Source organism: Salmo salar, chromosome ssa15, assembly GCF_905237065.1.
Source record: "Salmo salar chromosome ssa15, Ssal_v3.1, whole genome shotgun sequence".
Taxonomy (NCBI): Eukaryota; Metazoa; Chordata; class Actinopteri; order Salmoniformes; family Salmonidae; genus Salmo; species Salmo salar.
In genome coordinates, this window is record NC_059456.1 from 78527553 (window position 1) to 78550686 (window position 23134).

General features: G+C 42.0%; 1 protein-coding gene across 4 annotated transcripts in view; it reads right to left on the minus strand.

Annotated features, from left to right (window-relative positions):
• chl1a (cell adhesion molecule L1-like a) overlaps nt 1–23134 on the minus strand; it is a 110210-nt gene that overhangs the window by 55390 nt on the left and 31686 nt on the right. For 2 of the 4 annotated variants that reach the window (XM_014145838.2, XM_045696135.1), the window contains exons 1-8: nt 21262–21472; nt 9021–9217; nt 7996–8104; nt 7645–7832; nt 7387–7509; nt 4635–4805; nt 1759–1870; nt 1416–1597 (exon numbers count right to left, since the gene is read on the minus strand). In XM_014145838.2, coding sequence (XP_014001313.1) covers nt 1416–1597; nt 1759–1870; nt 4635–4805; nt 7387–7509; nt 7645–7832; nt 7996–8104; nt 9021–9102 — 967 coding nt within the window. In that variant the 5' untranslated portion in view covers nt 9103–9217; nt 21262–21472. Of the gene's footprint in view, nt 1–1415; nt 1598–1758; nt 1871–4634; nt 4806–7386; nt 7510–7644; nt 7833–7995; nt 8105–9020; nt 9218–16304; nt 16512–21261; nt 21473–23134 lie in introns of those variants that run through there. The other 2 variants (XM_045696133.1, XM_045696134.1) reach the window with 2 other exon arrangements.

A 23134-nucleotide genomic window follows, 5' to 3' on the forward strand; every position in this document is an offset into this window, starting at 1 on the left:
AATTGTGATACAGTGAGGTATAAGTTAAATAATCTGTCTACAAACAATTGTTGGAAAAATTACTTGTGTCATGTACAAAGTAGATGTCCTAACCGACTTGCCAAAACTATAGTTCATTAACAAGAAATTTGTGGAGTGGTTGAAAAACGAGATTTAATGACTCTAACCTAAGTGTAAATAAACTTCCGACTTCAACTGTACATATTACCTCAATTACCTCGTCAACGGTGCACCTGCACATTGACATTGACTCTGTACCGGTACGCCCTGTATATAGTCCCAATATTGTTATTTACTGCTGCTCTTTAATTATTTGTTATTCTTATCTCTTACTTTTTTGTTGTTGTATTTTCTTAAAACTGCATTGTTGTTTAAGGGCTTGTAAGTAAGCATTTCACTGTAAGGCCTACACCTGTTGTATATTCGGAGCATGTGAAAAATAACATTTGATTTGATTTGATGTCCTTGAGTGGCCCAGCCAGAGCCCGGACTTGAACCCCATCAATCATCTCTGGAAAGACCTGAAAATAGCTGTACAGCTACACTCCCCATCCAACCTGACAGAGATTGAGAGTATCTGCAGAAAATAATGTGAGAAACTCCCCAAATACAGATGTGTCAAGCTTGTAGCATCATACCCGAGAAGACTCGAGGCTGTAATCGCTGCCAAAGGTGTTTCAACAAAGTACTGAGTAAAGGGTCGGAATACTTACATAAATGTGATATCATTTTTGTTTGTTTTGTCTTATACATTTGCAGAAATGTCTAAAATCCAGTTTTTCTTTGTCATTATGAGGTATTGTGTGTATATTGATGAGGGGGAAAAAACTATTTAATCCATTTTAGAATAAGGCTGTAATGAAACAAAATGTGGGAAGAGTTAAGGGCTCTAAATACTTTCCGAATGCACTGTAAAGAGAGTCTTTGTCAGTCTAGGGTTGATCTGACCCATGCCAGATCTTACAACGCCAGGATTGGTATTTTTTATTTATCAGCTAACCAAACCATATAGCTATAGCAATCTGGTGCCTGGCGGCACAGTCGATGACGTGGCATGCAACCATTGGTTGATTCATCTAACGTCTGAGCAGGGGAGCGCAACCTATGTAATGGCAACCATAATCCTTTGTATCTAACAAAGACGGTCGCCTGGAGATTTGTCCATCATTGTAAAAACGATAAATGACCTCTTCTAGAATGCTTTAGGCTCTAATAAGAAATCAATGTTTTCCTTTGACAATGTAGCTGCTGTAAGTGAACGCAACACCACAAGAGAGGTCTTAAAAAGGTATTAAAAACGGTTAAACGTACACTGTATAACAAAGGGCGTAGGCTTCACTTGGACATTGTAGAGGGGACAACAAACTTTTTTGCGGGGGACACACTGAAAGTATAACCTGCCTCAGTCTACTCACCCTCCACCATGACGTTGAAGTAGTGGACTGTGTCTCCGACAGAGTTCCTCGCCTCACACATGTACTTCCCATCATCCTCCTCTTCAATGTTATATATGGTTAATCGTTTCCCAAAGTTTTTTATATTTGCCCGTTTCGGTAGCTTCTCTCTCCTTCTTGTCCATTTGATCACAGGAGTTGGACTGAGTAACAAGATGAGAGAAAACAAGATATGATTAGTGAAAAATGATACACACATTCTATAAAATGTAATAATACAACATGTTCAATGCAGATCCAGTCACTGAAGTTATGAATAAATATTCTGTAATACTAAATTGAGAAATGATTATACTCCACTTACAATCCCTCTGCTATACACTCTAGCACCAGCTCCTCTCCTTTCACCAGCCATACCTCTGACTGAACACCAGAGGGTACCAGAAGGCTCGGTCTTCTCTCTGGAATGGCATAGGCTTCCATGGGCAGAAAAGGACAGGCATAAGATGTATAGTAGGTATATTCTGAAACCCTAGGAGCAACTGCAGTAGGTGTTTGTCCACACTTGAGTCTTTTGGTACACTCTCCTAGAATATGTACAGTACCAGTCAAAAGCTTGGACACACCTACTCATTCAAGGGTTTTTCCTAATATTGTACTATTTTCTACATTGTAGAATAATAGTGAAGACATCAAAATTATGAAATAACACATATGGAATCATGTAGTAATCAAAAAAGGGTTATACAAATGAAAATATATTTTATTCTTCAAAGTAGCCACCCTTTGCCTTGATGACACCTTTGCACACTCTCGGCATTCTCTCAACCAGCTTCATGAGGAATGCTTTTCAAACAGTCTTGATGGAGTTCCCACATATGCTGAGCACTTGTTTGCTGCTTTTCCTTCACTCGGCTATGAAAAGCCAACTGACATTTACTCCTGAAGTGCTGACCTGTTGCACCCTCTACAACCACTGCGATTATTATTATTTGACCCTACTGGTCATCTATGAACGTTTGAACATCTTGGCCATGTACTGTTATAATCTCCACCCGGCACAGCCAGAAGAGGACTGGCCACCCCTCAGAGCCTGGTTCCTCTCTAGGTTTCTTCCTAGGTTACTGCCTTTCTAGGGAGTTTTTCCAGGCCACCGTGCTTCTACATCTGCATTGCTTGCTGTTTGGGGATTTAGGATGGGTTTCTGTATAGTACTTTGTGACATCGGCTGATATAAAAAGGGCTTTATAAATACATTTTATTGATTGATTGATTGATTGATTGATTGATTGATTGATTGATTGATTGATTGACTCTGCAGTCCAACTCATCCTAAACCATCTCAATTGGTTTGAGGTCAGGGGATTGCGTAGGCCACATCATCTGATGCAGCACTCCATCACTCTCCTTGGTCAAATAGCCCTTACATAGCCTGGAGGTGTGTTTTGAGTCATAGTCCCACTAAGCCCAAACCAGATGGGATGAAGTATCACTGCAGAATGCTGTGGTAGCCATGCTGGTTAAGTGTGCCTTGAATTCTAAATAAATCTCAGATAGTATCACCAGCAAAGTACCCCCACACCATCACACCTCCTCTTCCATGCTTCAAGGTGGGAACCACACATGCGGAGATCATCCATTCACCTACTCTGCATCTCACAAAGACACAGCAGTTGGAAGCAAAAATCTAAAATTTGGACTCATCAGATTTCCACCGGTCTAATGTCCATTGCTCGTGTTTCTTGTAAGAAGCAAGTCTCTTCTTCTTATTGGTGTCCTTTAGTAGTGTTTTCTTTGTAGCAATTCGACCATGAAGGCCTGATTCACACAGTCTCCTCTGAACAGTTGATGTTGTGATGTGTCTGTTACTTGAACTATATGAAGCATTTATTTGGGTGGCAGATAACTCTAATGAACTTGTCCTCTGCAGCAGAAGTAACTCTGGGTCTTCCTTTCCTATGGCGGTCCTCATGAGAGCTGGTTTCATCATAGCACTTGATGGTTTTTGCGACTGCACTTCAAGAAACATTCAAAGTTATTGAAATTTTCTGGATTGACTGACCTTCATGTCTTAAAGTAATGATGGACTGTCATTTCTCTTTGCTTACTTGAGCTGTTCTTGCCATAATATGGACTTGGTCTTTTACCAAATAGCACTACTTCTGTATACCACCCCTACCTTGTCACAACACAACTGATTGGCTCAAATGCATTAAGAAGGAAAGACATTACACAAATTAACTTTTAACAAACCACACCTGTTAATTGTATTGCATTCCAGGTGACTACCTCATGAAGCTGGTTGAGAGAATGCCAAGAGTTTGCAAAGCTGTCATCAAGGCAAAGGGTGGCTACTTTGAAGAATCTCAAATATAAAATATATTTTTATTTGCTTAACATTTTTTGGGTTAGTACATAATTCCATATGTGTTATTTCATAGTTTTGATTTCTTCACTATTTTTCAACAATGTAGAAAATAGTAAAAATAAAGAAAAACCCCTGCAATGAAACTTTTGACTGGTACTGTATATATTTTTTTCACACAGATAAAATTGCATAGATGAATCTCATTCAACGTGTGCATATTAAACATGTATTGACTTTTCCTGTAAGTTTGAGCCTTTAGTCAGTCAAATACTATGAACTGTAATGGGATATTATCATTCATGTTAAAGTCAAATATAATGTTAAAGCAACTCCCCACTGCTGTCACTGTCATCTAGCTCACCAGCAGATTTTACTGAAATGTAAACAAAATATGAAGACCCACCTTGATCCAATGGAGCCATGTCTATTGCTCTGATCTGAAGTACATGCCTGCATTTTTTTTCACCTGCACACTTTGCACTTATACTTTTGTAAAATAAAACCATATATAATGTTGATAGACTTTTGCATCCGACAATTGTCTTTGACATGTGTGGGGACAGCACTCCTCCGTCTCCTTACAGCATCACTGCATCTAGTGTCCTGAACATGCCCTTTCAACTCCTACTCAACATGTAGGGCAGGGTTCTCAACCTGGGAGTGGTATGTTGCTGACCGGTCTTACAGATACCTATTTAATCAGTTTTTTTCAAGTGCTACTTGTAAGGTAAGTGTATCGGAGCCTTAATGTTGCACTTAGAATATGAGGATTTCCTCTTGGTCTAATGTTTAGAGGAAGGACTATAGCTTGCCAGTCCCTGGTATAAAACAGTTGAGAAACATTGATGTAGAGCATCACACTGTCAACCTACAGCTCTTGACGACCACCGACATGGCTGTCTTCTGAACGATGGTCCGTATGGCGGAGAATGCGGCGAAGCAGCAGTAGTCTCTCCGGCTATCCTTCTCCAGGGCGTTGGAGAAGTAGAGGTTGCCGTCATGGCCCATGGACACCCTCTCATCCTGTTCAATATGTTGGAGACCTGGAGGAAACAATAGATCGTTTTCATTAGGAGACAATGGAAAATGTTTTGCAACAGAAAGCGACAATTTGTGTTTAATATTGAACAAGGCGAAAATGTGTGTTTCTTATTGGAAGTGTAAAGGAAGAACTGGGGTCACATGACTTGACTGACCATACTGTGGCTTTAAATATGGTTGGATAGCAATTAGGTAAGAGTGGGGTTATAGAAGTAGGGTTGGTCTGTCCATTCATAGTTTTAGACATGAATGGGAAAAATTCAAGCAAGGGGGAGGCCGATGACATCAAAGGGCACCATCAGACCAACTCCTTGAATGGCCTACTCCATAAAGTTTGCAAAAACACTACTATGCTGAAAACATATTTTTTTTTATGTGTGATGATTACTTTATTTATACGTGGGATATTGTTTTCAACAAGTTCAAAAATAGCTGGAGTGCATCTTTAAAGCTACAAACACCAAACCAATGTTGACATGTTCAGACTTAAATTGCTGATACTAAACTCAGCAAAAAAAGAAACGTCCTCTCTGTCAACTACATTTATTTTCAGCAAACTTAACGTGTAAATATTTGTATGAAGATAACAAGATTCAACAACTGAGACATAAACTAAACAAGTTCCACAGACATGTGACTAACTGAAATGGAATAATGTGTCCCTGAACAAACGGGGGTCAAAATCGAAAGTAACAGTCAGTATCTGGTGTGGCCACCAGCTGCATTAAGTAGTGCAGTGCATCTCCTCTTCATGGACTGCACCAGATTTGCCAGTTCTTGCTGTGAGATGTTACCCCACTCTTCCACCAAGGCACCTGCAAGTTCCCGGACATTTCTTGGGGGAATGGCCCTAGCCCTCACCCTCCGATCCAACAGGATCTTTTTGCCAGTCCTGTCTGGTCAAGCGATGGTGGGTTTTTGCCCATAGGCAACGTTGTTGCCGGTGATGTCTGGTGAGGACCTGCCTTACAACAGGCCTAAAAGCCCTCAGTCCAGCCTCTCTCAGCCTGTTGTGGACAGTCTGAGCACTGATGGAGGGATTGTGCATTCCTGGTGTAACTCGGTCAGTTGTTGTTGCCATCCTGTACCTGTCCCGCAGGTGTGATGTTCGGATGTACCGATCCATTGCCGGTGTTGTTGCACGTCCCCTTGCCACTGGGAGGACGATCAGCTGTCCGTCCTGTCTCCCTGTAGCGCTGTCTTAGGCCTCTCACAGTACGGACATTGCAATTTATTGCCCTGGCCACATCTGCAGTCCTCATGCCTCCTTGCAGCATGCCTAAGGCACGTTCACACAGATGAGCAGGGACCCTGGGCATCTTTCTTTTGGTGTTATTCAGAGTCAGTAGAAAGGCCTCTTTAGTGTTCTAAGTTTTCATGACTGTGACCTTAATTGCCTACCATCTGTAAGCTGTTAGTGTCTTAAAGACCGTTCCACAGGTGCATGTTCAATAATTGGTTATGGTCATTGAACAAGCATGTGTTAAAACCCTTTACAATGAAGATCTGTGAAGTTATTTGGATTTTTACGAATTATCTTTGAAAGACAGGGTCCTGAAAAAGGGACGTTTCTTTTTTTGCTGAGTTTATGTGCTGTTTAAACTATAACCATTTAATATGTGCATAAAAGCTCCATAGGCTTCAATAGGAAATAGTGACTAGCTAGCTAGCTATCTACTAGCCAAGTCCTGGACCAGAGCTGGCCCAAAACTAGTGCGGACAAGAACTAGACCAGAACTAGTGCAGCCCAGATCTGAACTAACTGTGGTCTAGCTCTGATCCGTACTAGCTCTGGTCCAGCTCTAGGCCAGGACGTAGCTAGTAGCTAGCTAGCTCTGGTCCCGCTCTGATCCAGGGCGTAACTAGCACCTAGCTAGCTCTGGTCCCCGCACTAACTAGCTCTGGTCAATGCTCTGGTCCAGGGCGTAGCTAGTATCATTGGTCTAGCTCTGGTCCACATTAACTAGCTCTGGTCCAGACTGACTCAACTTAGATTTTCTTCAGGAAATTTCATTTTCTAGTTGCTAGTTTAGAATTCTTATTTAATTTCTTATTTTTATTTGGACCACTTTATGAGAAGCTGCTCTCAGCTCTAAAAAACAAGCACTTCTATTTGAGTTCCTTGCAGAATTGAAAAGTGTGTGATTTGGCTAGATGGGATAGGACGGCTGAGAGCCTAAGCATATGGCCTCATCCCCATTGAGACACTACTTCATACAGTGCTGTGATGTCATTAGACCATAGACTCTCTTTTGGCTATGGTGAGAAAAAGGTGACAAAATGTCCAAATGTAAAGGGAACTATGTTGAGCGGCCCTAATTCTTCTTGTGTAATAACAAAAAAAGCTAATTCCCATTACTATGCCAATTTAAAACAACTACTCAATTACTACATAAGAACATCTCAATACTATTTTGTGACTTGAGTAGTAACAATATTACAACAGAGGTATAAGAGCAACCTAATGTAAAGTGTTACTGTATTCTATTTCAATTGAAATGTGTATAAATTGACATTTTCCCTTCTTAACTAGTTTCAGTTGGATGGTGCTGTAAAGATTGAACTAGTGGTCTATTTTCTCACCAATAGTCATCCAGTAGATCTTTCGTGGAGGGATCCCCTGTGGTGGATTGCATTCCAGAATCACAGGCTGGCCCTCTTTAACAACGATTGGGGCAATCTTCTCTTTGGGGAACTTTGGGGTACCTGTGCAATGGTTAGGCATGTTTTACTCATGTCAACACCTTTAGATAGGATTCAAAATGTAACACACACAGTCTTGCTGTAAGATGCAAAACTGTTCACTATGCCAGGTTCTTACAACATGAGAGTGGCACTCACTTGGTACAATGAGTTCAATTTCCTCTGATACTGCTGTTCCCAGATTGTTTGAAGCGTAGCACTGATACTTCCCCTGGAACTGCGCAAGGAGCCCGCTATGAATCACAAAACTCCCATTGTTTCTCTCTTTTTTGACCCCCAAGTCGAAGAGGGGATCTATGGCCTGGCCATCTTTTGTCCATCTGTATCTGTTGGGGCAATGAAGCATTTTATAATGCTTGGTTACAGTTATGATATTTAGCTAGAGATGCAACAATAAGCATTGGATTAATGCTGATAGTGTGAACAATCCATAAGCATAAGGGCAAAAAACAGGGAGATTCTAGGACGAATCGCAGTCATCTCACTCACACTGGTTGTGGGTTGCCTTTGGCTTCACATCTCATGGAAAAACTGCCTTCAAAGGGTAAGGCAATGACAGGGCCAGCGGTCTGCACTGTTATGGTCGGTAGCTGCTCCACTGCGGGATGAAAAGATACAAATCATACATTCATACCTCCATATCGCTTTCATCAAACAAACACTTTAACAACTTGACTACCATTATGGGGTTTGGTCATGTTTTGTGCAATGTACAGCAGGAATAGTATAACTTGTGCTTGTTGGAAGATTAATATTGAGAAACTAGCTCTATTTGCCCACATGTCTGAGCTAATAATGAACTGCAGTGCAGACAGCGATTAAACCAACAAGACATACCAATCTTGCACCGCATGTTACACATGCCTGGAGTAAATGACCCGTCATAGGCATGAATTTAGTTAGCCAGTCCATTTCTCTGACAGCTGGACCATATACTCTCTCTTCACTGCCCATTATGGGCATAGGCTGTGTCTAAAACATTCCCCTATAGACTATAAAATATACTGAATGTACAAAAGACTATGAACATGTTCTTTCCATGACATAGGCTGACCAGGTGAATCCTGGTAAAAGCTATAATCCCTTAATGATTTCACTTGTTAAATCCACTTCATTCAGTGTAGATGAAGGGAAGGAGACAGGTTGAAGAAAGATTTTTAAGCCTTTAGTCAATTTAGACATGGATTGTGTATGTGTGGCATTCATAGGGGAAATGGGCAAGACAAAATATTGAAGTGCCTTTGGGGTATGGTAGTAGGTGCCAGGTGCACCGGTTTGTGCCAAGAACTGCAATGCTGCTGGGTTTTCACAGTCAACAGTTTCCCTTGTGTATCAAGAATGGTCCACCACCCAAAGGACATCCAGCCAACTTGACACAGCTGCATCCCTGTGGAACACTTTTGACACCTTGTAGAGTCCATGCGCTGACTAATTGAGGCTGTTCTGAGAGCAAAAGGGCGGGGTGTTCTTAATGTTTTGTACACTCAGTGTAGGTTGCCCATACTGCACTTTACCTTCCAGGGGGATATCGAGTCCTCTGGCCCTGGAGGTCAAGGCCAAGAGGAAAGCAAGGCCCAAGCTCCACAGCGACCTCATCACCCCACCGCCGTTGAGCAGAGACTGTTCAGGAGAGCAGGCGACACTACTGACACCACCACGGCTTTGGCCCACTAGATCAGCGGATATCTGTCAACACTTAGAGGGATAGGACCTAGATGTGCAGAGACACAGGGAAATATAAAAACTGTCAGTAACCCAGTGGTGTGTACTCATGGAGGCAAGGGAAGTCATTTTCCTTCAATTTGCAAGAGGCTGAATGTATCTCACTGGAGAAAGCATCTGAGCGAGCAAAACAGTGCCTGTCTTTTTCAGTATGTGTATCCCATCTATCTGATGCTGTCTGGTAAAATGAGAATGACATTGTTGCCCCATTGAACACAACGGAAGCCAGCCAGCATTTAGCCTCCCTTGATAATAAAAAATGTAATAATAATAATAATAGGCAATCAGCATTGCGCTAAACTGAGTGAGCTCAACTGTGAATTATCCTGGCGCACCAAAATAAAACTGTAAATGGAAGCGAGTTTGGACTTGTCTTCACACCAATCATATCACATCAAAAGTAGAACGTAATTTACAGAAAAACTTACATTTTTACTAGAGGTCAACCGATTATGATTTTTCAACGCCGATACCGATTATTGGAGGGCAAAAACCCCGCTACCGATTAATCGGGCAATTTTTATATATTTGTAATAATAACAATTACAACAATACTGAATGAACACTTATTTTAACTTAATATAATACATCAATAAAATCAATTTAGTCTCAAATAAATAATGAAACATGTTCAATTTGGTTTAAATAATGCAAAAACAAAGTGTTGGAGAAGAAAGTAAAAGTGCAATATGTGCCATGTAAAAAAGCTAACGTTTATGTTCCTTGCTCAGAACATGAGAACATATGAAAGCTGGTGGTTCCTTTTAACATGAGTCTTCAATATTCCCAGGTAAGAAGTTTTAGGTTGTAGTTATTATAGGACTATTTCTCTCTATACCATTTGTATTTCATATACCTTTAACTATTGGATGTTCTAATAGGTACTTTAGTATTGCCAGCCTAATCTCGGGAATTGATAGTGCTTGAAGCACAGCGAAGAGCTGCTGGCAAATCACGAAAGTGCTGTTTGAATGAATGCTTATGAGCCTGCTGCAGCCTACCACTGCTCAGTCAGACTGCTCTATCAAATCATAGACTTAATTATAACATAATAACACCCAGAAATACGAGCCTTAGGTCATTAATATGGTCAAATCCAGAAACTATCATTTCGAAAACAAACCGTTTATTCTTTCAGTGAAATTCGGAACTGTTCCGTATTTTATCTAATGGGTGGCATCCATAAGTCTAAATATTGCTGTTACATTGCTCAACCTTGAATGTTAAGTCATAATTATGTAAAATTCTGGCAAATTAATTACAGTCTTTGTTAGGAAGAATTGGTCTTCACACAGTTGGCAATGAGCCAGGTGGCCCAAACTGCTGCATATACCCTGACTCTGCTTGCACAGAACGCAAGAAAAGTGACACAATTTCCCTAGTTAAAAGAAATTCATGTTAGCAGGCAATTTAAACTAAATATGCAGGTTTCAAAATATATATTTGTGTATTGATTTTAAGAAAGGCATTGATGTTTATGGTTAGGTACACATTGGTGCAACGACAGTGCTTTTTTCGCGAATGCGCTTGTTAAATCACCCGTTTGGCGAAGTAGGCTGTGATTCAATGACAAATTAACAGGCACCGCATTGATTATATGCAACGCAGGACAAGCTAGATAAACTAGTATTATCATTAACCATGTGTAGTTAACTAGTGATTATGTTAAGATTGATTGTTTTTTATAAGATAAGTTTAATGCTAGCTAGCACCTTACCTTGGCTCCTTGCTGCACTCGCATAACAGGTAGTCAGCCTGTCACGCAGTCTCCTCGTGGAGTGCAATGTAATCGGCCATAATCGGTGTCCAAAAATGCCGAATACCGATTGTTATGAAAACTTGAAATCGGCCCTAATTAATTGGCCATTCCAATTAAATCGGTCGACCTCTAATTGTTACATCTCGTAGTGCCGTTGTCCTCTGGTGACTAGCTAAATAAAATCATCCATTTCCTAAATTAGCCATGGATGGAGATAGGGATTTGGACTTGTGGTTTTACTTATTGGCAAACGATTATAAACAGTAATTCTGATCCAACCATAAATTCCTACATTGTGCCCCTGGCCTGAGAGGATGGAAGTTCAATATGTAGCTAGATGTAGTAGGCTGATGTTAACTAGCTGGCCTGGCGCACCATTGGTCATGAAAGGAAGTTAGGCTATTGAGCAAGCATTTTTGCCAGGTAGCCTAGGACAACAAAAAGTAAAAGCGTGTACTGTATCACAGAGCCATAGACCGTTTTGGCAACATAAACAGCATCCCTATACTGACTTTTAGTGGAGAAAAGTAAATCTTGAATTGCCCAAGGGACAATTTGCTTTGCCTATACAAATCAGTAAATAAATGGAAGCGGAGCGGTTAAATTGCTTATATGTACTAGTAAAATGATATATAAAATGCATTGGGTACAGTTTGATAGACTACCCCTCAGACAGTCTAAAATAATCTAATGGGCAGCACCATTGCCCAAGCAAATACTGAAGCAACCCAGCTAGGCAATCACCATGTCTTTCCTTACTCCAATCCAAGTATTGAAAGACAGTTAAACTCTCTTCTGAATAACAGTAATGTCCCATATCACACATCCTCTCTCAATGGGTGTAATTCATTGGTACATCATTGTTGTAAAACATGCCAGTGGTTTGGGATTACCCTTGTTTAGATTAGACGAGGTACGATCACGAATATCCTACCAACGGAACATCAAAAACTGTAATATCTTATGTTTCACGGAATCGTGGCTGAATGATGACATAGATATTCAGCTAGAGGGATATACGCTGCACGGCAAGATAGAACAGCACACTCCGGTAAGACGAGGGGGGGCGGACTGTGCATATTTATAAACAACAGCTGGTGCACGATATCTAAGGAAGTCTCTAGATTTTGCTCGCCTGAAGTAGAGTATCTTGTGATAAAATGCAGACCACACTATTTGCCTAGAGAGTTTTCAGCTATACATTTCGTCGCTGTTTATTTATCACCACAGACGGACGCTGACACTAAGACCGCACTCAGTCAGCTGTATAAGGAAATAAGCAACCATGAAACCGCTCACCCAGAGGCGGCACTCCAAGTGACTGGAGACTTTAATGCAGGGAAACTTAAATCAGTTCTACCTAATTTCTATCAGCATGTTAAATGTGCAACCTGAGAGAAAACAATTCTAGATCACCTGTACTCCACACACAGAGATGCGTACAAAGCTCTCCCTCGCCCTCCATTTGGTAAATCCGACCACAATTCTATCCTCCTGATTCCTGCTTACAAGTACAAATTAAAGCAGGAAGCACCAATGACTCGGTCTATAAAAAAAAGTGGTCAGGTGAAGCAGATGCTAAACTACAGGACTGTTTTGCTATCACAGACTGGAAGATGTTCCGGGATTCTTCCGATGACATTGAGGAGTACACCACATCAGTCACTGGCTTTATCAATAAGTGCATCAGTCACTGGTTTTATCAATCAGCGCATCGAGGACGTCGTCCCCACAGTGACTGTACGTACATACCCCAACCAGAAGCCATGGATTACAGGCAACATTCACACTGAGCTAAAGGGTAAAGCTCCCGCTTTCAAGGTGCGGGACTCTAACCCGGAAGCTTATGAGAAATCCTGCTATGCCCTCCGACGAACCATCAAACAGGCAAAGCGTCAATACAGGGCTAAGATTGAATCGTACTACACCGGCTCCAACGCTCGTCTTATGTGGCAGGGCTTGCAAACTATTACAGACCACAAAGGGAAGCACAGCCACAAGCTGCCCAGTGACACAAGCCTACCAGACGAGCTAAATCACTTCTATGCTCACTTCGAGGCAAGCAACACTTAGGCGGCTTGCATGAGAGCCTGAGCTGTTCCGGACAACTGTGTGATCACGCTCTACGTAGCCGACGTAAGTAAGACCTTTAAAACAGGTCAACATTCACAAGGCTGCAGGGCCAGACGGATTACCAGGACGTGTGCTCTGGGCATGTGCTGACCAACCGGCAGGTATCTTCACTGACATTTTCAACATGTCCCTGATTGAGTCTGTAATACCAACATGTTTCAAGCAGACCACCATAGTCCCTGAAGGCAACCTGCCTAAATGACAACAGACCCGTAGCACTCACATCTGTACCCATGAAGTGCTTTGAAAGGCTGGTAATGGCTCACATCAACACCATTATCCCAGAAACCCTAGACCCACTCCAATTTTCATTCTGCCCAAACAGATCCACAGATGATGCAATCTCCATTGCACTCCACACTGCCCTCCTTTTCCATCTGGACAAAAGGAACACCTACGTGAGAATGCTATTCATTGACTACAGCTCAGCGTTCAACACCATAGTACCCTCAAAGCTCATCACAAAGCTAAGGATCCTGGGACTAAACACCTCCCTCTGCAACTGGATCCTGGACTTCCTGATGGGCCGCCCCCAGGTGGTGAGGGTAGGTAGCAACACATCTGCCACGCTGATCCTCAACACTGGAGCCCCTCAGGGGTGCATGCTCAGTCCCCTCCTGTACTCCCTGTTCACCCACAACTGCATGGCCAGGCACGACTCCAACACACACACCATCATTAAGTTTGCAGACAACACAACAGTGGTAGGCCTGATCACCGACAACGACGAGACAGCCTATAGGGAGGAAGTCAGAGACCTGGCCCGGGTGGTGCCAGAATAACAACCTATCCCTTAACGTAACCAAGACTAAGGAGATGGTTGTGGACTACAGGAAAAGGAAGACCGAGCACACCCCCATTCTCATCGATGGGGCTGTACTGGAGCAGGTTGAGAGCTTCAAGTTCCTTGGTGTCCACATCAACAACAAACTAGAATGGTCCAAACACACCAAGACAGTCATGAAGAGGGCACAACAAAGCCTATTCCCCCTCAGGAAACTAAAAAGATACGGCATGGGTCCTCAGATCCTCAAAATGTTCTACAGCTGCAACATCGAGAGCATCCTGACCGGTTGCATCACTGCCTGGTACGGCAATTGCTCGGCCTCCGACCGCAAGGCACTACAGAGGGTAGTGCGTACGGCCCAGTACATCACTGGGGCTAAGCTGCCTGCCATCCAGGACCTCTACACCAGGCGGTGTCAGAGGAAGGCCCTAAAAATTGTCAAAGACCCCAGCCACCACACTCATAGACTGTTCTCTGTACTACCGCATGGCAAGCTGTACCGGAATGCCAAGTTTAGGACAAAAAGGCTTCTCAACAGTTTTTACCACCAAGCCATAAGACTCCTGAACAGGTCATCAAATGGCTATCCGGATTATTTGCATTGTGTACCCCCCCCAACCCTCTTTTTACGCTGCTGCTCCTCTCTGTTTATCATATATGCATAGTCACTTTAACTATACATTTTGTACATACTACCTTAATTGGCCCAACCAACCAGTGCTCCTGCACATTGGCTAACCGGGCTATCTGCATTGTGTCCCGCCACCCGCCACCCACCACCCGCCAACCCCTCTTTTACGCTACTCTCTGTTTATCATATATGCATAGTCACTTTAACCATATCTACATGTACATACTACCTCAATCAGCCTGACTAACCGGTGCCTGTATATAGCCTCGCTACTGTTATTATTCACCGTCTTTTTTACTGTTGTTTTTATTTCTTTACTTACCTATTGTTCACCAAATACCTTTTTTGCACTGTTGGTTAGAGCCTGTAAGTAAGCACTTCACTGTAAGGTCTACACCTGTTGTATTCGGTGCACGTGACAAATAAACTTTGATTTGATTGTAAAACTGGGATGGCAGCATCAAATGGCATGCTTACAGTAAACCTTATTGGCACATAATATAAGATGCTGCTATGGATGATTGCTAGAGTGGGTAGACTTAAGTTTGTATATAGTAGTAAGCCTGTGGGTATTGTGGGTTTCAGCCTGTGGGTACAGTGGCATTGCCAAAGGGTTCACTCTACAAACTAATCACTCAGTCACGAGAGCGGGAGTCTGCCTTGTCCAAACACAAACCAGTGATGTATCTCCCGCCAACCTCCCACAATGGAGTGTAACGTTGCCGGTTGGTCCTAGTTAGTAATATGGGTTAATGCAGGTTAATTTGGCAATTACTGTACACCAGGGCTAGGATTAGTCCAATTCAACAATGGAATTGAGAGTCAAGTAACACATTAGAAATTGCCCAATATTCTCAGTGAGGTTTAGTTTTCAATTTGTGAATTGAATTTCAATTGGAATTGAATAGTTGGTTGCCTTTTTGCGACAGAAATAAACCTAATCCATGGTAAAGCAACTACGGTATGGTAAAACAGTCACAGCATCACACGATGAACCACATATATTTCAACCAAAAAAAAAAAAAAAAAAGACTCCAATATTTCTGTACATACTGAAATCTTGTGATTAATTTGTTTTTTCATTGTAGAAAAAATATATATGTAAAACAGTCCATAAAATGCGGGCAACCTTGCTTAAAGTAACAGAATTTGACCCTTTATCCAGATTTTGTTGATCCTGACAACAAAGAATCAACATTATGCCTGACCTTACCAAGGATGTAACTCATTCAAGCTAAACAAAGCCTCTGTTTCATATACTTAAATAACCCTTTGGATTATGAAAATGATTGGGCTTCCTCAGGGTACAGTATGTGCATGGAAGATTATGCAACAACCTCCCAGTTTACATTGACTCAAATAGCCAAAGTTGGATGAAATAAAACGTCAATTAATTCATTAATGTGATGAAGTCCATTCTTGCAGTATTGAAGATACGCAATGCTTTGGGATATAAACAGGTAACATGCTCCCAACATTTGTTTGGAAGCAGAGGGATCTATTACCAGACCACGTCAGGATGTTGAACCCTCCAATCCCCAGGGATTGTGTTTACATGACCAATAGTCGGCCGAGGAATGAGTGTGGGTCCACCACACTGCTAATCCCTTTACCACAGCAACTCAAAACACACATTGTATTGTACCTCATTACTTACTGACTTGAAATTCCAAACATACTATTAATCATCAATCCATTGAAAAAAAAACTCCTTTCCAAAGAGCAACAACATACAGTAAAGGGCATGGAAAATAGAGTATACTCACTGGAATTTTTCAACTGTGGATGCCTATAGGCTGTGAGCAAATCACCTGCACTGAAAGTCCATTTAAATGCCTCAGACATCTGTGCTGTGCAAGTTCAGGCACACAGGACAGGAACAGACAGTGAGCATTCCAGCTCACCCTTCACGTTGCTTATTTTTCGCCTAGTGAACGCCTCTCGTCCACCCCTCCACTCAAGCGGCTAAAGGAGCTATAGGAGATTCACTGAAGTGACATATGTCGGCAAAGCCTCTCACTTGGCAAAGAGGCTCTCTAAGCCGACCGACAATGACTTGGACAAAGCCACGGCCACAGGGCTATTCACAGAGCATTAAAGAATGGGGGGAGAGGAAGTACAGGCATGCCTCTCTGTCCATACCCCTCCTCACCCTGCACTACCACCCCATGCCTCCCTTCACTAAACATGTGCATGATGACACCCATTTACACCCAGCCTATTTTAATGATTATAATGCAATGGGTCTTAGCTCCATTGAAGAGAGTGGAGCGCTGGATGACATCTGCTTTCATCAAGCCTCATCTTTGTAGTTGTGTACAGCACTGGCTTGAGGGGTGGATATTGTTGCTAGAGAAGGACATACACTGCACTCACTGCATGGTTTTACATGTCTGAAAACTTAGGCACAACAGGCAACTTGTATCAACACATAACGGGTCTTTTTGTGAGCTGTCTGTTACACAATATCAGCTAGGCTTGGGCGGTATACTGTATACTGGGTGTTTAGAAATACCAACGGTAAAAAAATAAAAAACATACACTACATGACCAAAAGTATGTGGACACCTGCTCCACTCTTCTGGGAAGGCTTTCCACTAGATGTTGGAACATTGCTGCGGGACTTGCTTCCATTCAGACACAAGATCATTAGTGAGGGCGGACACTGATGTTGGGCGATTAGGCCTGGGATTGAGGTCTGAGATCTGTGCCAGCCGGTCAAGATCTTCCACACCAATGTTGACAAATCATTTCTGTATGAACCTCGCTTTGTGCATGGGGGCATTGTCATACTGAAACAGGAAAGGACCTTCCCCAAACTGTTGACACAAAGTTGGAAGAACAGAATCGTCTAGAATGTCATAGTATGCTGTAGAGTTAAGACTTCCCTTCACTGGAACTAAGGGGCCTAGCCCTAACTATAAAAAAACAACCCTAGACCATTATTCCTCCTCCACCCAACTTTACAGTTGGCACTAAGCATTCGGGCAGGTAGTGTTCTCTTGGCATCTGCCAAACCCAGATTAGTACGATTGGACTGCCAGATGGTGAAGTGTGACTCATCACTCCAGAGAACACGTTTCCACTGCTCCAGAGTCTAAATGGCGGTGAGCTTAAAACCACTCCAGCCGACGCTTGGCATTGCCCATGGTGATCTTACTCTTGTGCGGCTGCTCGGCCATGGAAACCCATTTCAGAAAGCTCCCGACAAACAGTTATTGTGCTGACGTTGCTTCCAGAGGCAGTTTGAAACACCGTAGTGACTGTTGCAACCGAGGACAGACCATTTTTATGCGCTGCACACTTCAGCACTCGCCGGTCCCATTCTGTGAGCTTGTTGTGCCTAGACGTTTTCAATTCACAATAACAGCACTTACCGTTGACCGAGGCAGCTCGAGCAGGGCAGAAATATGACAAACTGAAAAAAGGTGGCACCCTATGGCGGTGCCAAGTTGAAAGTCACTGAGCTCGTCAGTACAGGCCATTCTACTGCCAATGTTTGTCTATGGAGATTGCATGGCTGTGTGCTCATTTTTTTTTTTGACACCTGTCAGCAACGGGTGTGGCTGAATTTGAAGGGATGTCGTGTAGCTGGGAGGGTTAATCAGGACAACTGACTGAACAGAATTCATTTGCCTCCACTTGACTCTCAGCTGTGCAATACACAGTACCAGTCAAAAGTTTGGACACATCTACCCATTCAAGTGTTTTTCTTTATTTTTACGCACTGCTTATGTATGCCAGTTAGGCACTACACCCCTTGTAAAGGAGATTCATGTGCTTAATTTTAATAATTTATTTGGGCACTTTAGTTGTGATACAAACCTTATTAAAACATATAGTCATATGGGCTAGGCCACATGAGGTGTGTGACTATGATTTTTTTTAAACGCAAAAAAAGACATTGTTTCTTATGCTGGGCATCATTCACAAGGCTAATATTGTCACTCATCAGACTATTCTTTATTTGATCTTGTCTTTACATATACTAAATAATATACAGTACCATTCAAAAGTTTGGAAACACCTACTCATTCAAGGTTTTGTCTTTATTTTTACTATGAAATAACACATAGGGAATCATGTAGTAACCAAAAAAGTATTAAACAAACCAAATATATTTTATATTTGAGATTCTTCCAAGTAGCCACCCTTTTGCTTGATGACAGCTATGCACACTCTTGGCATTCTCTCAACCATCTTCACCTGGAATGCTTTTCCAACAGTCTTGAAGGAGTTCCCACATATCTGAGCACCCGTTGGCTTCTTTTCCTTCATTCTGCGGTCCAACTCATCCCAAACCATCTCAATTGGGTTGAGGTTGGGTGATTGTGGAGGCCAGGTCATCTGATGCAGCACTTCATCACTCTCCTTCTTGGTCAACTAGCCCTTACACAGCCTGGAGGTGTGTTTTGGGTCATTGTCCTGTTGAAAAACAAATGATAGTCTCACTAAGCGCAAACCAGATGGGATGGCGTAGCGCTGCAGAATGCTGTGGTAGCCATGCTGGTTAAGTGTGCCTTGAATTCTAAATAAATCACTGAGTGTGTCACCAGCAAAGCAGCCCCCACCATCACACCTCCTCCATGCTTCACGGTGGGAACCACATATGTGGAGATCATCCTTTCACCTACTCTGCATCTCACAAAGACACGGCGGTTGGAATCAAAAATCTCAAATTTGGACTCATCAGACCAAAGAACAGATTTACACCGGTCTAATATCCATTGTTCGTGTTTCTTGGCCCAACCAAGTCTCGTCTTCTAATTGGTGTCCTTTACTAGTGCTTTCTTTGCAGCAATTTGACCATGAAGGCCTGTTTCACGCAGTTTCCTCTGAACAGTTGATGTTGAGATGTGTCTGTTACTTGAACTCTGTGAAGCATTTATTTGGGCTGCAATCTGAGGTGCAGTTAACTCTAATGAATATATCCTCTACAGGAGAGGTAACTCTGGGTCTTCCTTTCCTGTGGCGGTCCTCATGAGAGCCAGTTTCATCATAGAGCTTGATGGTTTTTGCGACTGCACTTGAAGAAACGTTCAAAGTTCTAGAAATTTTCCGAATTGACTGACCTTCATGTCTTAAAGTAATGATGGACTGTCATTTCTCTTTGCTTATTTTGTAACGGTTGTTGCAAGGAGAGGACCAAGGTGCAGCGTGGTACGTGTTCATCATGTTTATTAGTTCTGAACACTGAATCAAAAACAAAGTGGAACAAACAGCTCTGTCAGGTGAAAAACAGGACAGAAAACAACTACCCACAAAAACCCTGTGGGAAAAGGGTACCTAAGTATGGCTCCCAATCAGCGATAACGATAGACAGCTGTCCCTGATTGAGAGCCATACCCTGCCAAAACAAAGAAATACACAAAACATAGAAAACGGAACATAGAATGCCCACCCTAGTCACACCCTGGCCTAACCAAAATAGAGAACAAAAACCTCTCTATGGCCAGGGCGTGACATATTTGAGCTGTTATTGCCACAATATGGACTTTTATCAAATAGGGCTATCTTCTGTATACCGCCCCTACCTTGTCACAACACAACTGTTTGGCACAAACGCATTAAGAAGGAAAGAAATTCCACAAATGAACAAGGTACACTTATTAATTGAAATGTATTCCAGGTGACTACCTCATGAAGCTGGTTGAGAGAATGCTAAATATGGTTATTTCATAGTTTTGATGTCTTCACTAATATTCGTCAATGTAGAAAATAGCAAATAATTGGGAAAAACCCTTGAATGAGTAGGATTGTCAAATTTTGACTGGTACTGTACATCTGTCTCATATTAAGGTCAACCGTGTTATGTGAACTGAACTCTCGTTTTAATATGGTGAAACTATTCCTTTTTAAATATTTTTTTCAAAGGAAAGGTTGAACATCTTATAGTCAAATCATAGAGTAAAAGCAGATGAGATGGTCCTACTATTTTTGGCAATTTTCTGGTGTTTTGTGGTGGGAAAATGAGCTGGTCGAGCATAACACGTCAACCCTGTTACCAATAGATAGACAGGCTAGAAATCTTTTAACAATTTCATTTTCCATTTCAGGTTACACTCAATTGCCACTCCCTGTTGTACACAACACGTTTCCATTCTCCCTGTCACAAGGGGATTTTTTGCTGATTTAAGAAGAAATCGTCAACCCTGTTACAGTCTAACCTGTTACTTAAATCTGCGTTTATACTATAGTATATTTAATCTCTTGAGATGGGATATCTAAAAAAAATAAAAAATCAGACAAAGTCACACTTCTCAAAAGGGCACCGAATTGGTGGAACGACCCTTCCACTGATTGCAAATGTTAATCACATCCCAGTGAGATTCTGCTATCTTGGCATATATAACTGTGGTAAGTAAAATGAAAGATGACTCTCTTATCATTTGATCTACGGTTGTGGTCAAAGCACTAATCCCTTTAGACATCTCTATCAATTTATGCAGTCAACAAGAGCAATGCAAATAAAATAATAAACTGTTGTAAATGTTATAAAGAGGGTGCCTCAGATCACACCACTGGATGTTAACTTAGTTTCCAACGATACCTTTTCCTTCATATTTCTGAAACAAGTAAGTTCCTTGGGTAACACTTCCATTGAGCCTTGCTGAAAAGGGATACATTACAGGACAGCACTGCATTTCCCAACAGCACGAACAGGAGTTCTAGTCTCTCAATTTATCATAACCGGGCAAAGGTCAGAAAGAGACATGGCCTTACCTTTGAGGTCAATATCTGCCAAACCTAACATGTACTCCTTGTGCCCTCTCGAAAGGAGTGGGTATCTAAACAGGTACCACAGTCACAGCCTCGATTCCACACTAACAACAGACAGCACCTGGCAGCTCTCTGACATCAAGAGCTAACCTGTACTACCAGTATTATGTAAGGGCAGGGTTTGTAACTTGACAGACACGCACACACACTTGTTAGGTTACGGTGAAGTGTGCTAGAAACGTCTCACATTTCAAAGACTGCTCCTTTCAAAAAGTTCAAACAAAAACATTGACTGTAGTGAGACGCTGCTGCACGTGGGCGTTGTTAGATAACATTACTGTATTGTATTCAGAGGCAGTCTATTTGAGCCAATTACTTAGTGTACTCCCCTTTTGGCGCCACTCCCAGTTTCTTTAATTGACCTGCAGCTGATGACAATATTGATTGTGGGATTTTGGGCATGTCCACAGTCAATCTGTGTTTGCAATTAAATCATGCCAAGTGTACAGTCATTTGAAGAGGTGAGTGAATGAGAGATGAAGAATACAGTACAGGGCTACTGCTTTTGTTGTTATGCTCAAGTACTAAACTTAGCTCTCATGCTTTCAATAGACCTTTCAACACTGCTGTTGTCATTGCCGTTGTTTTTAGAGTGAATGTTCTCATTGTTGGTCCCGCCATATTGTGAAAAGTGTCATTCTGTAGAGTGGGAAAGAGCTCATTCAGTCAGGGGTTAAGAGTTTAGTGGATTGTGTGAGGACATGGGAAGAGCCGTTGCTAAATTTAATTTTGAAGCATGTGATTGGTTGGGCAGGGACAGTATTGTATTTACAACACTTAAACAACCAAACAAAAACTTGGTCCCTGAAGGGGGAAATTAAGACTTTGGACAGGCTACTAACCACTCATTACCCTTTTTGTTGATTTCTGTCTTTACAATAAATATGGAAATAATCAAAGTGAGATGTAACAGTTAACAAAACATTTCGAGATATACATAGGAATTCAGACTTTGTTATATCCTATTCCCCAATGGAATTACATTTTACAAAACAATTATAATGGTTTTTCACAGCTCCCCTACATGGAACTCATCACTTGGCAGCGCTTGAGAGTGACAATGAAAGGGCCATTCAGCAGCTAAATCAGTTTGCTGCAAGAACTGGGATATGGAGAGTGACACTCAAACTCTGCTTCCTCCCTTTTCGGGGTCTACTGGCAGCCCACTTCACACCTCAGCTCTTTCCACCACAGTGCTGAGAAAGAGATAAGGGAATGATTCCCCCAACAAATACCAGAAGCTAATGCAGTACATCCGGTAACACTGTACTAACACCTTTTTCATAACACCTTTTGAAAAACAGGCATGATATGAATGACTTTCAGCTCCCGAGTGGCGCGTCGGTCTAAGACACTGCATCTCAATGCTAGAGGCATCACTACAGACCCTGGTTTGATCCTGGGCTGTATCACAAACAGCCGTGATCGGGAATCCCACAATTGGCCCAGCGTTGTCTGGATTAGGGGAGGGTTTGGCCGGGGTAGGCCGTCATTGTAAATAAGAATTTGTTCTTAACTGACTTTCCTAGTTAAATTCTGTAACCCTTTCAAATAGTGTTACTCTATATCCTATAGCTTGTGTTGTTAGCGTTTTCTTCGTTTTTTAGCCCATTTTAATCCTGACTTGGTTTCCCTTGATTTTAAAGACAAAACATCCATGTGCTGTCAACAATTTCTCAGTTATTTACAATATATGCACTTTATGTACTGTAAATATTTTCTCAAAACACAGTAGCAGCGGTAAAATAACTAGACGCTGGTTTACAACTCTGAATTCCTGGTGGTTTATTTTCTTTGCAATAGAGGAGAGAACTGA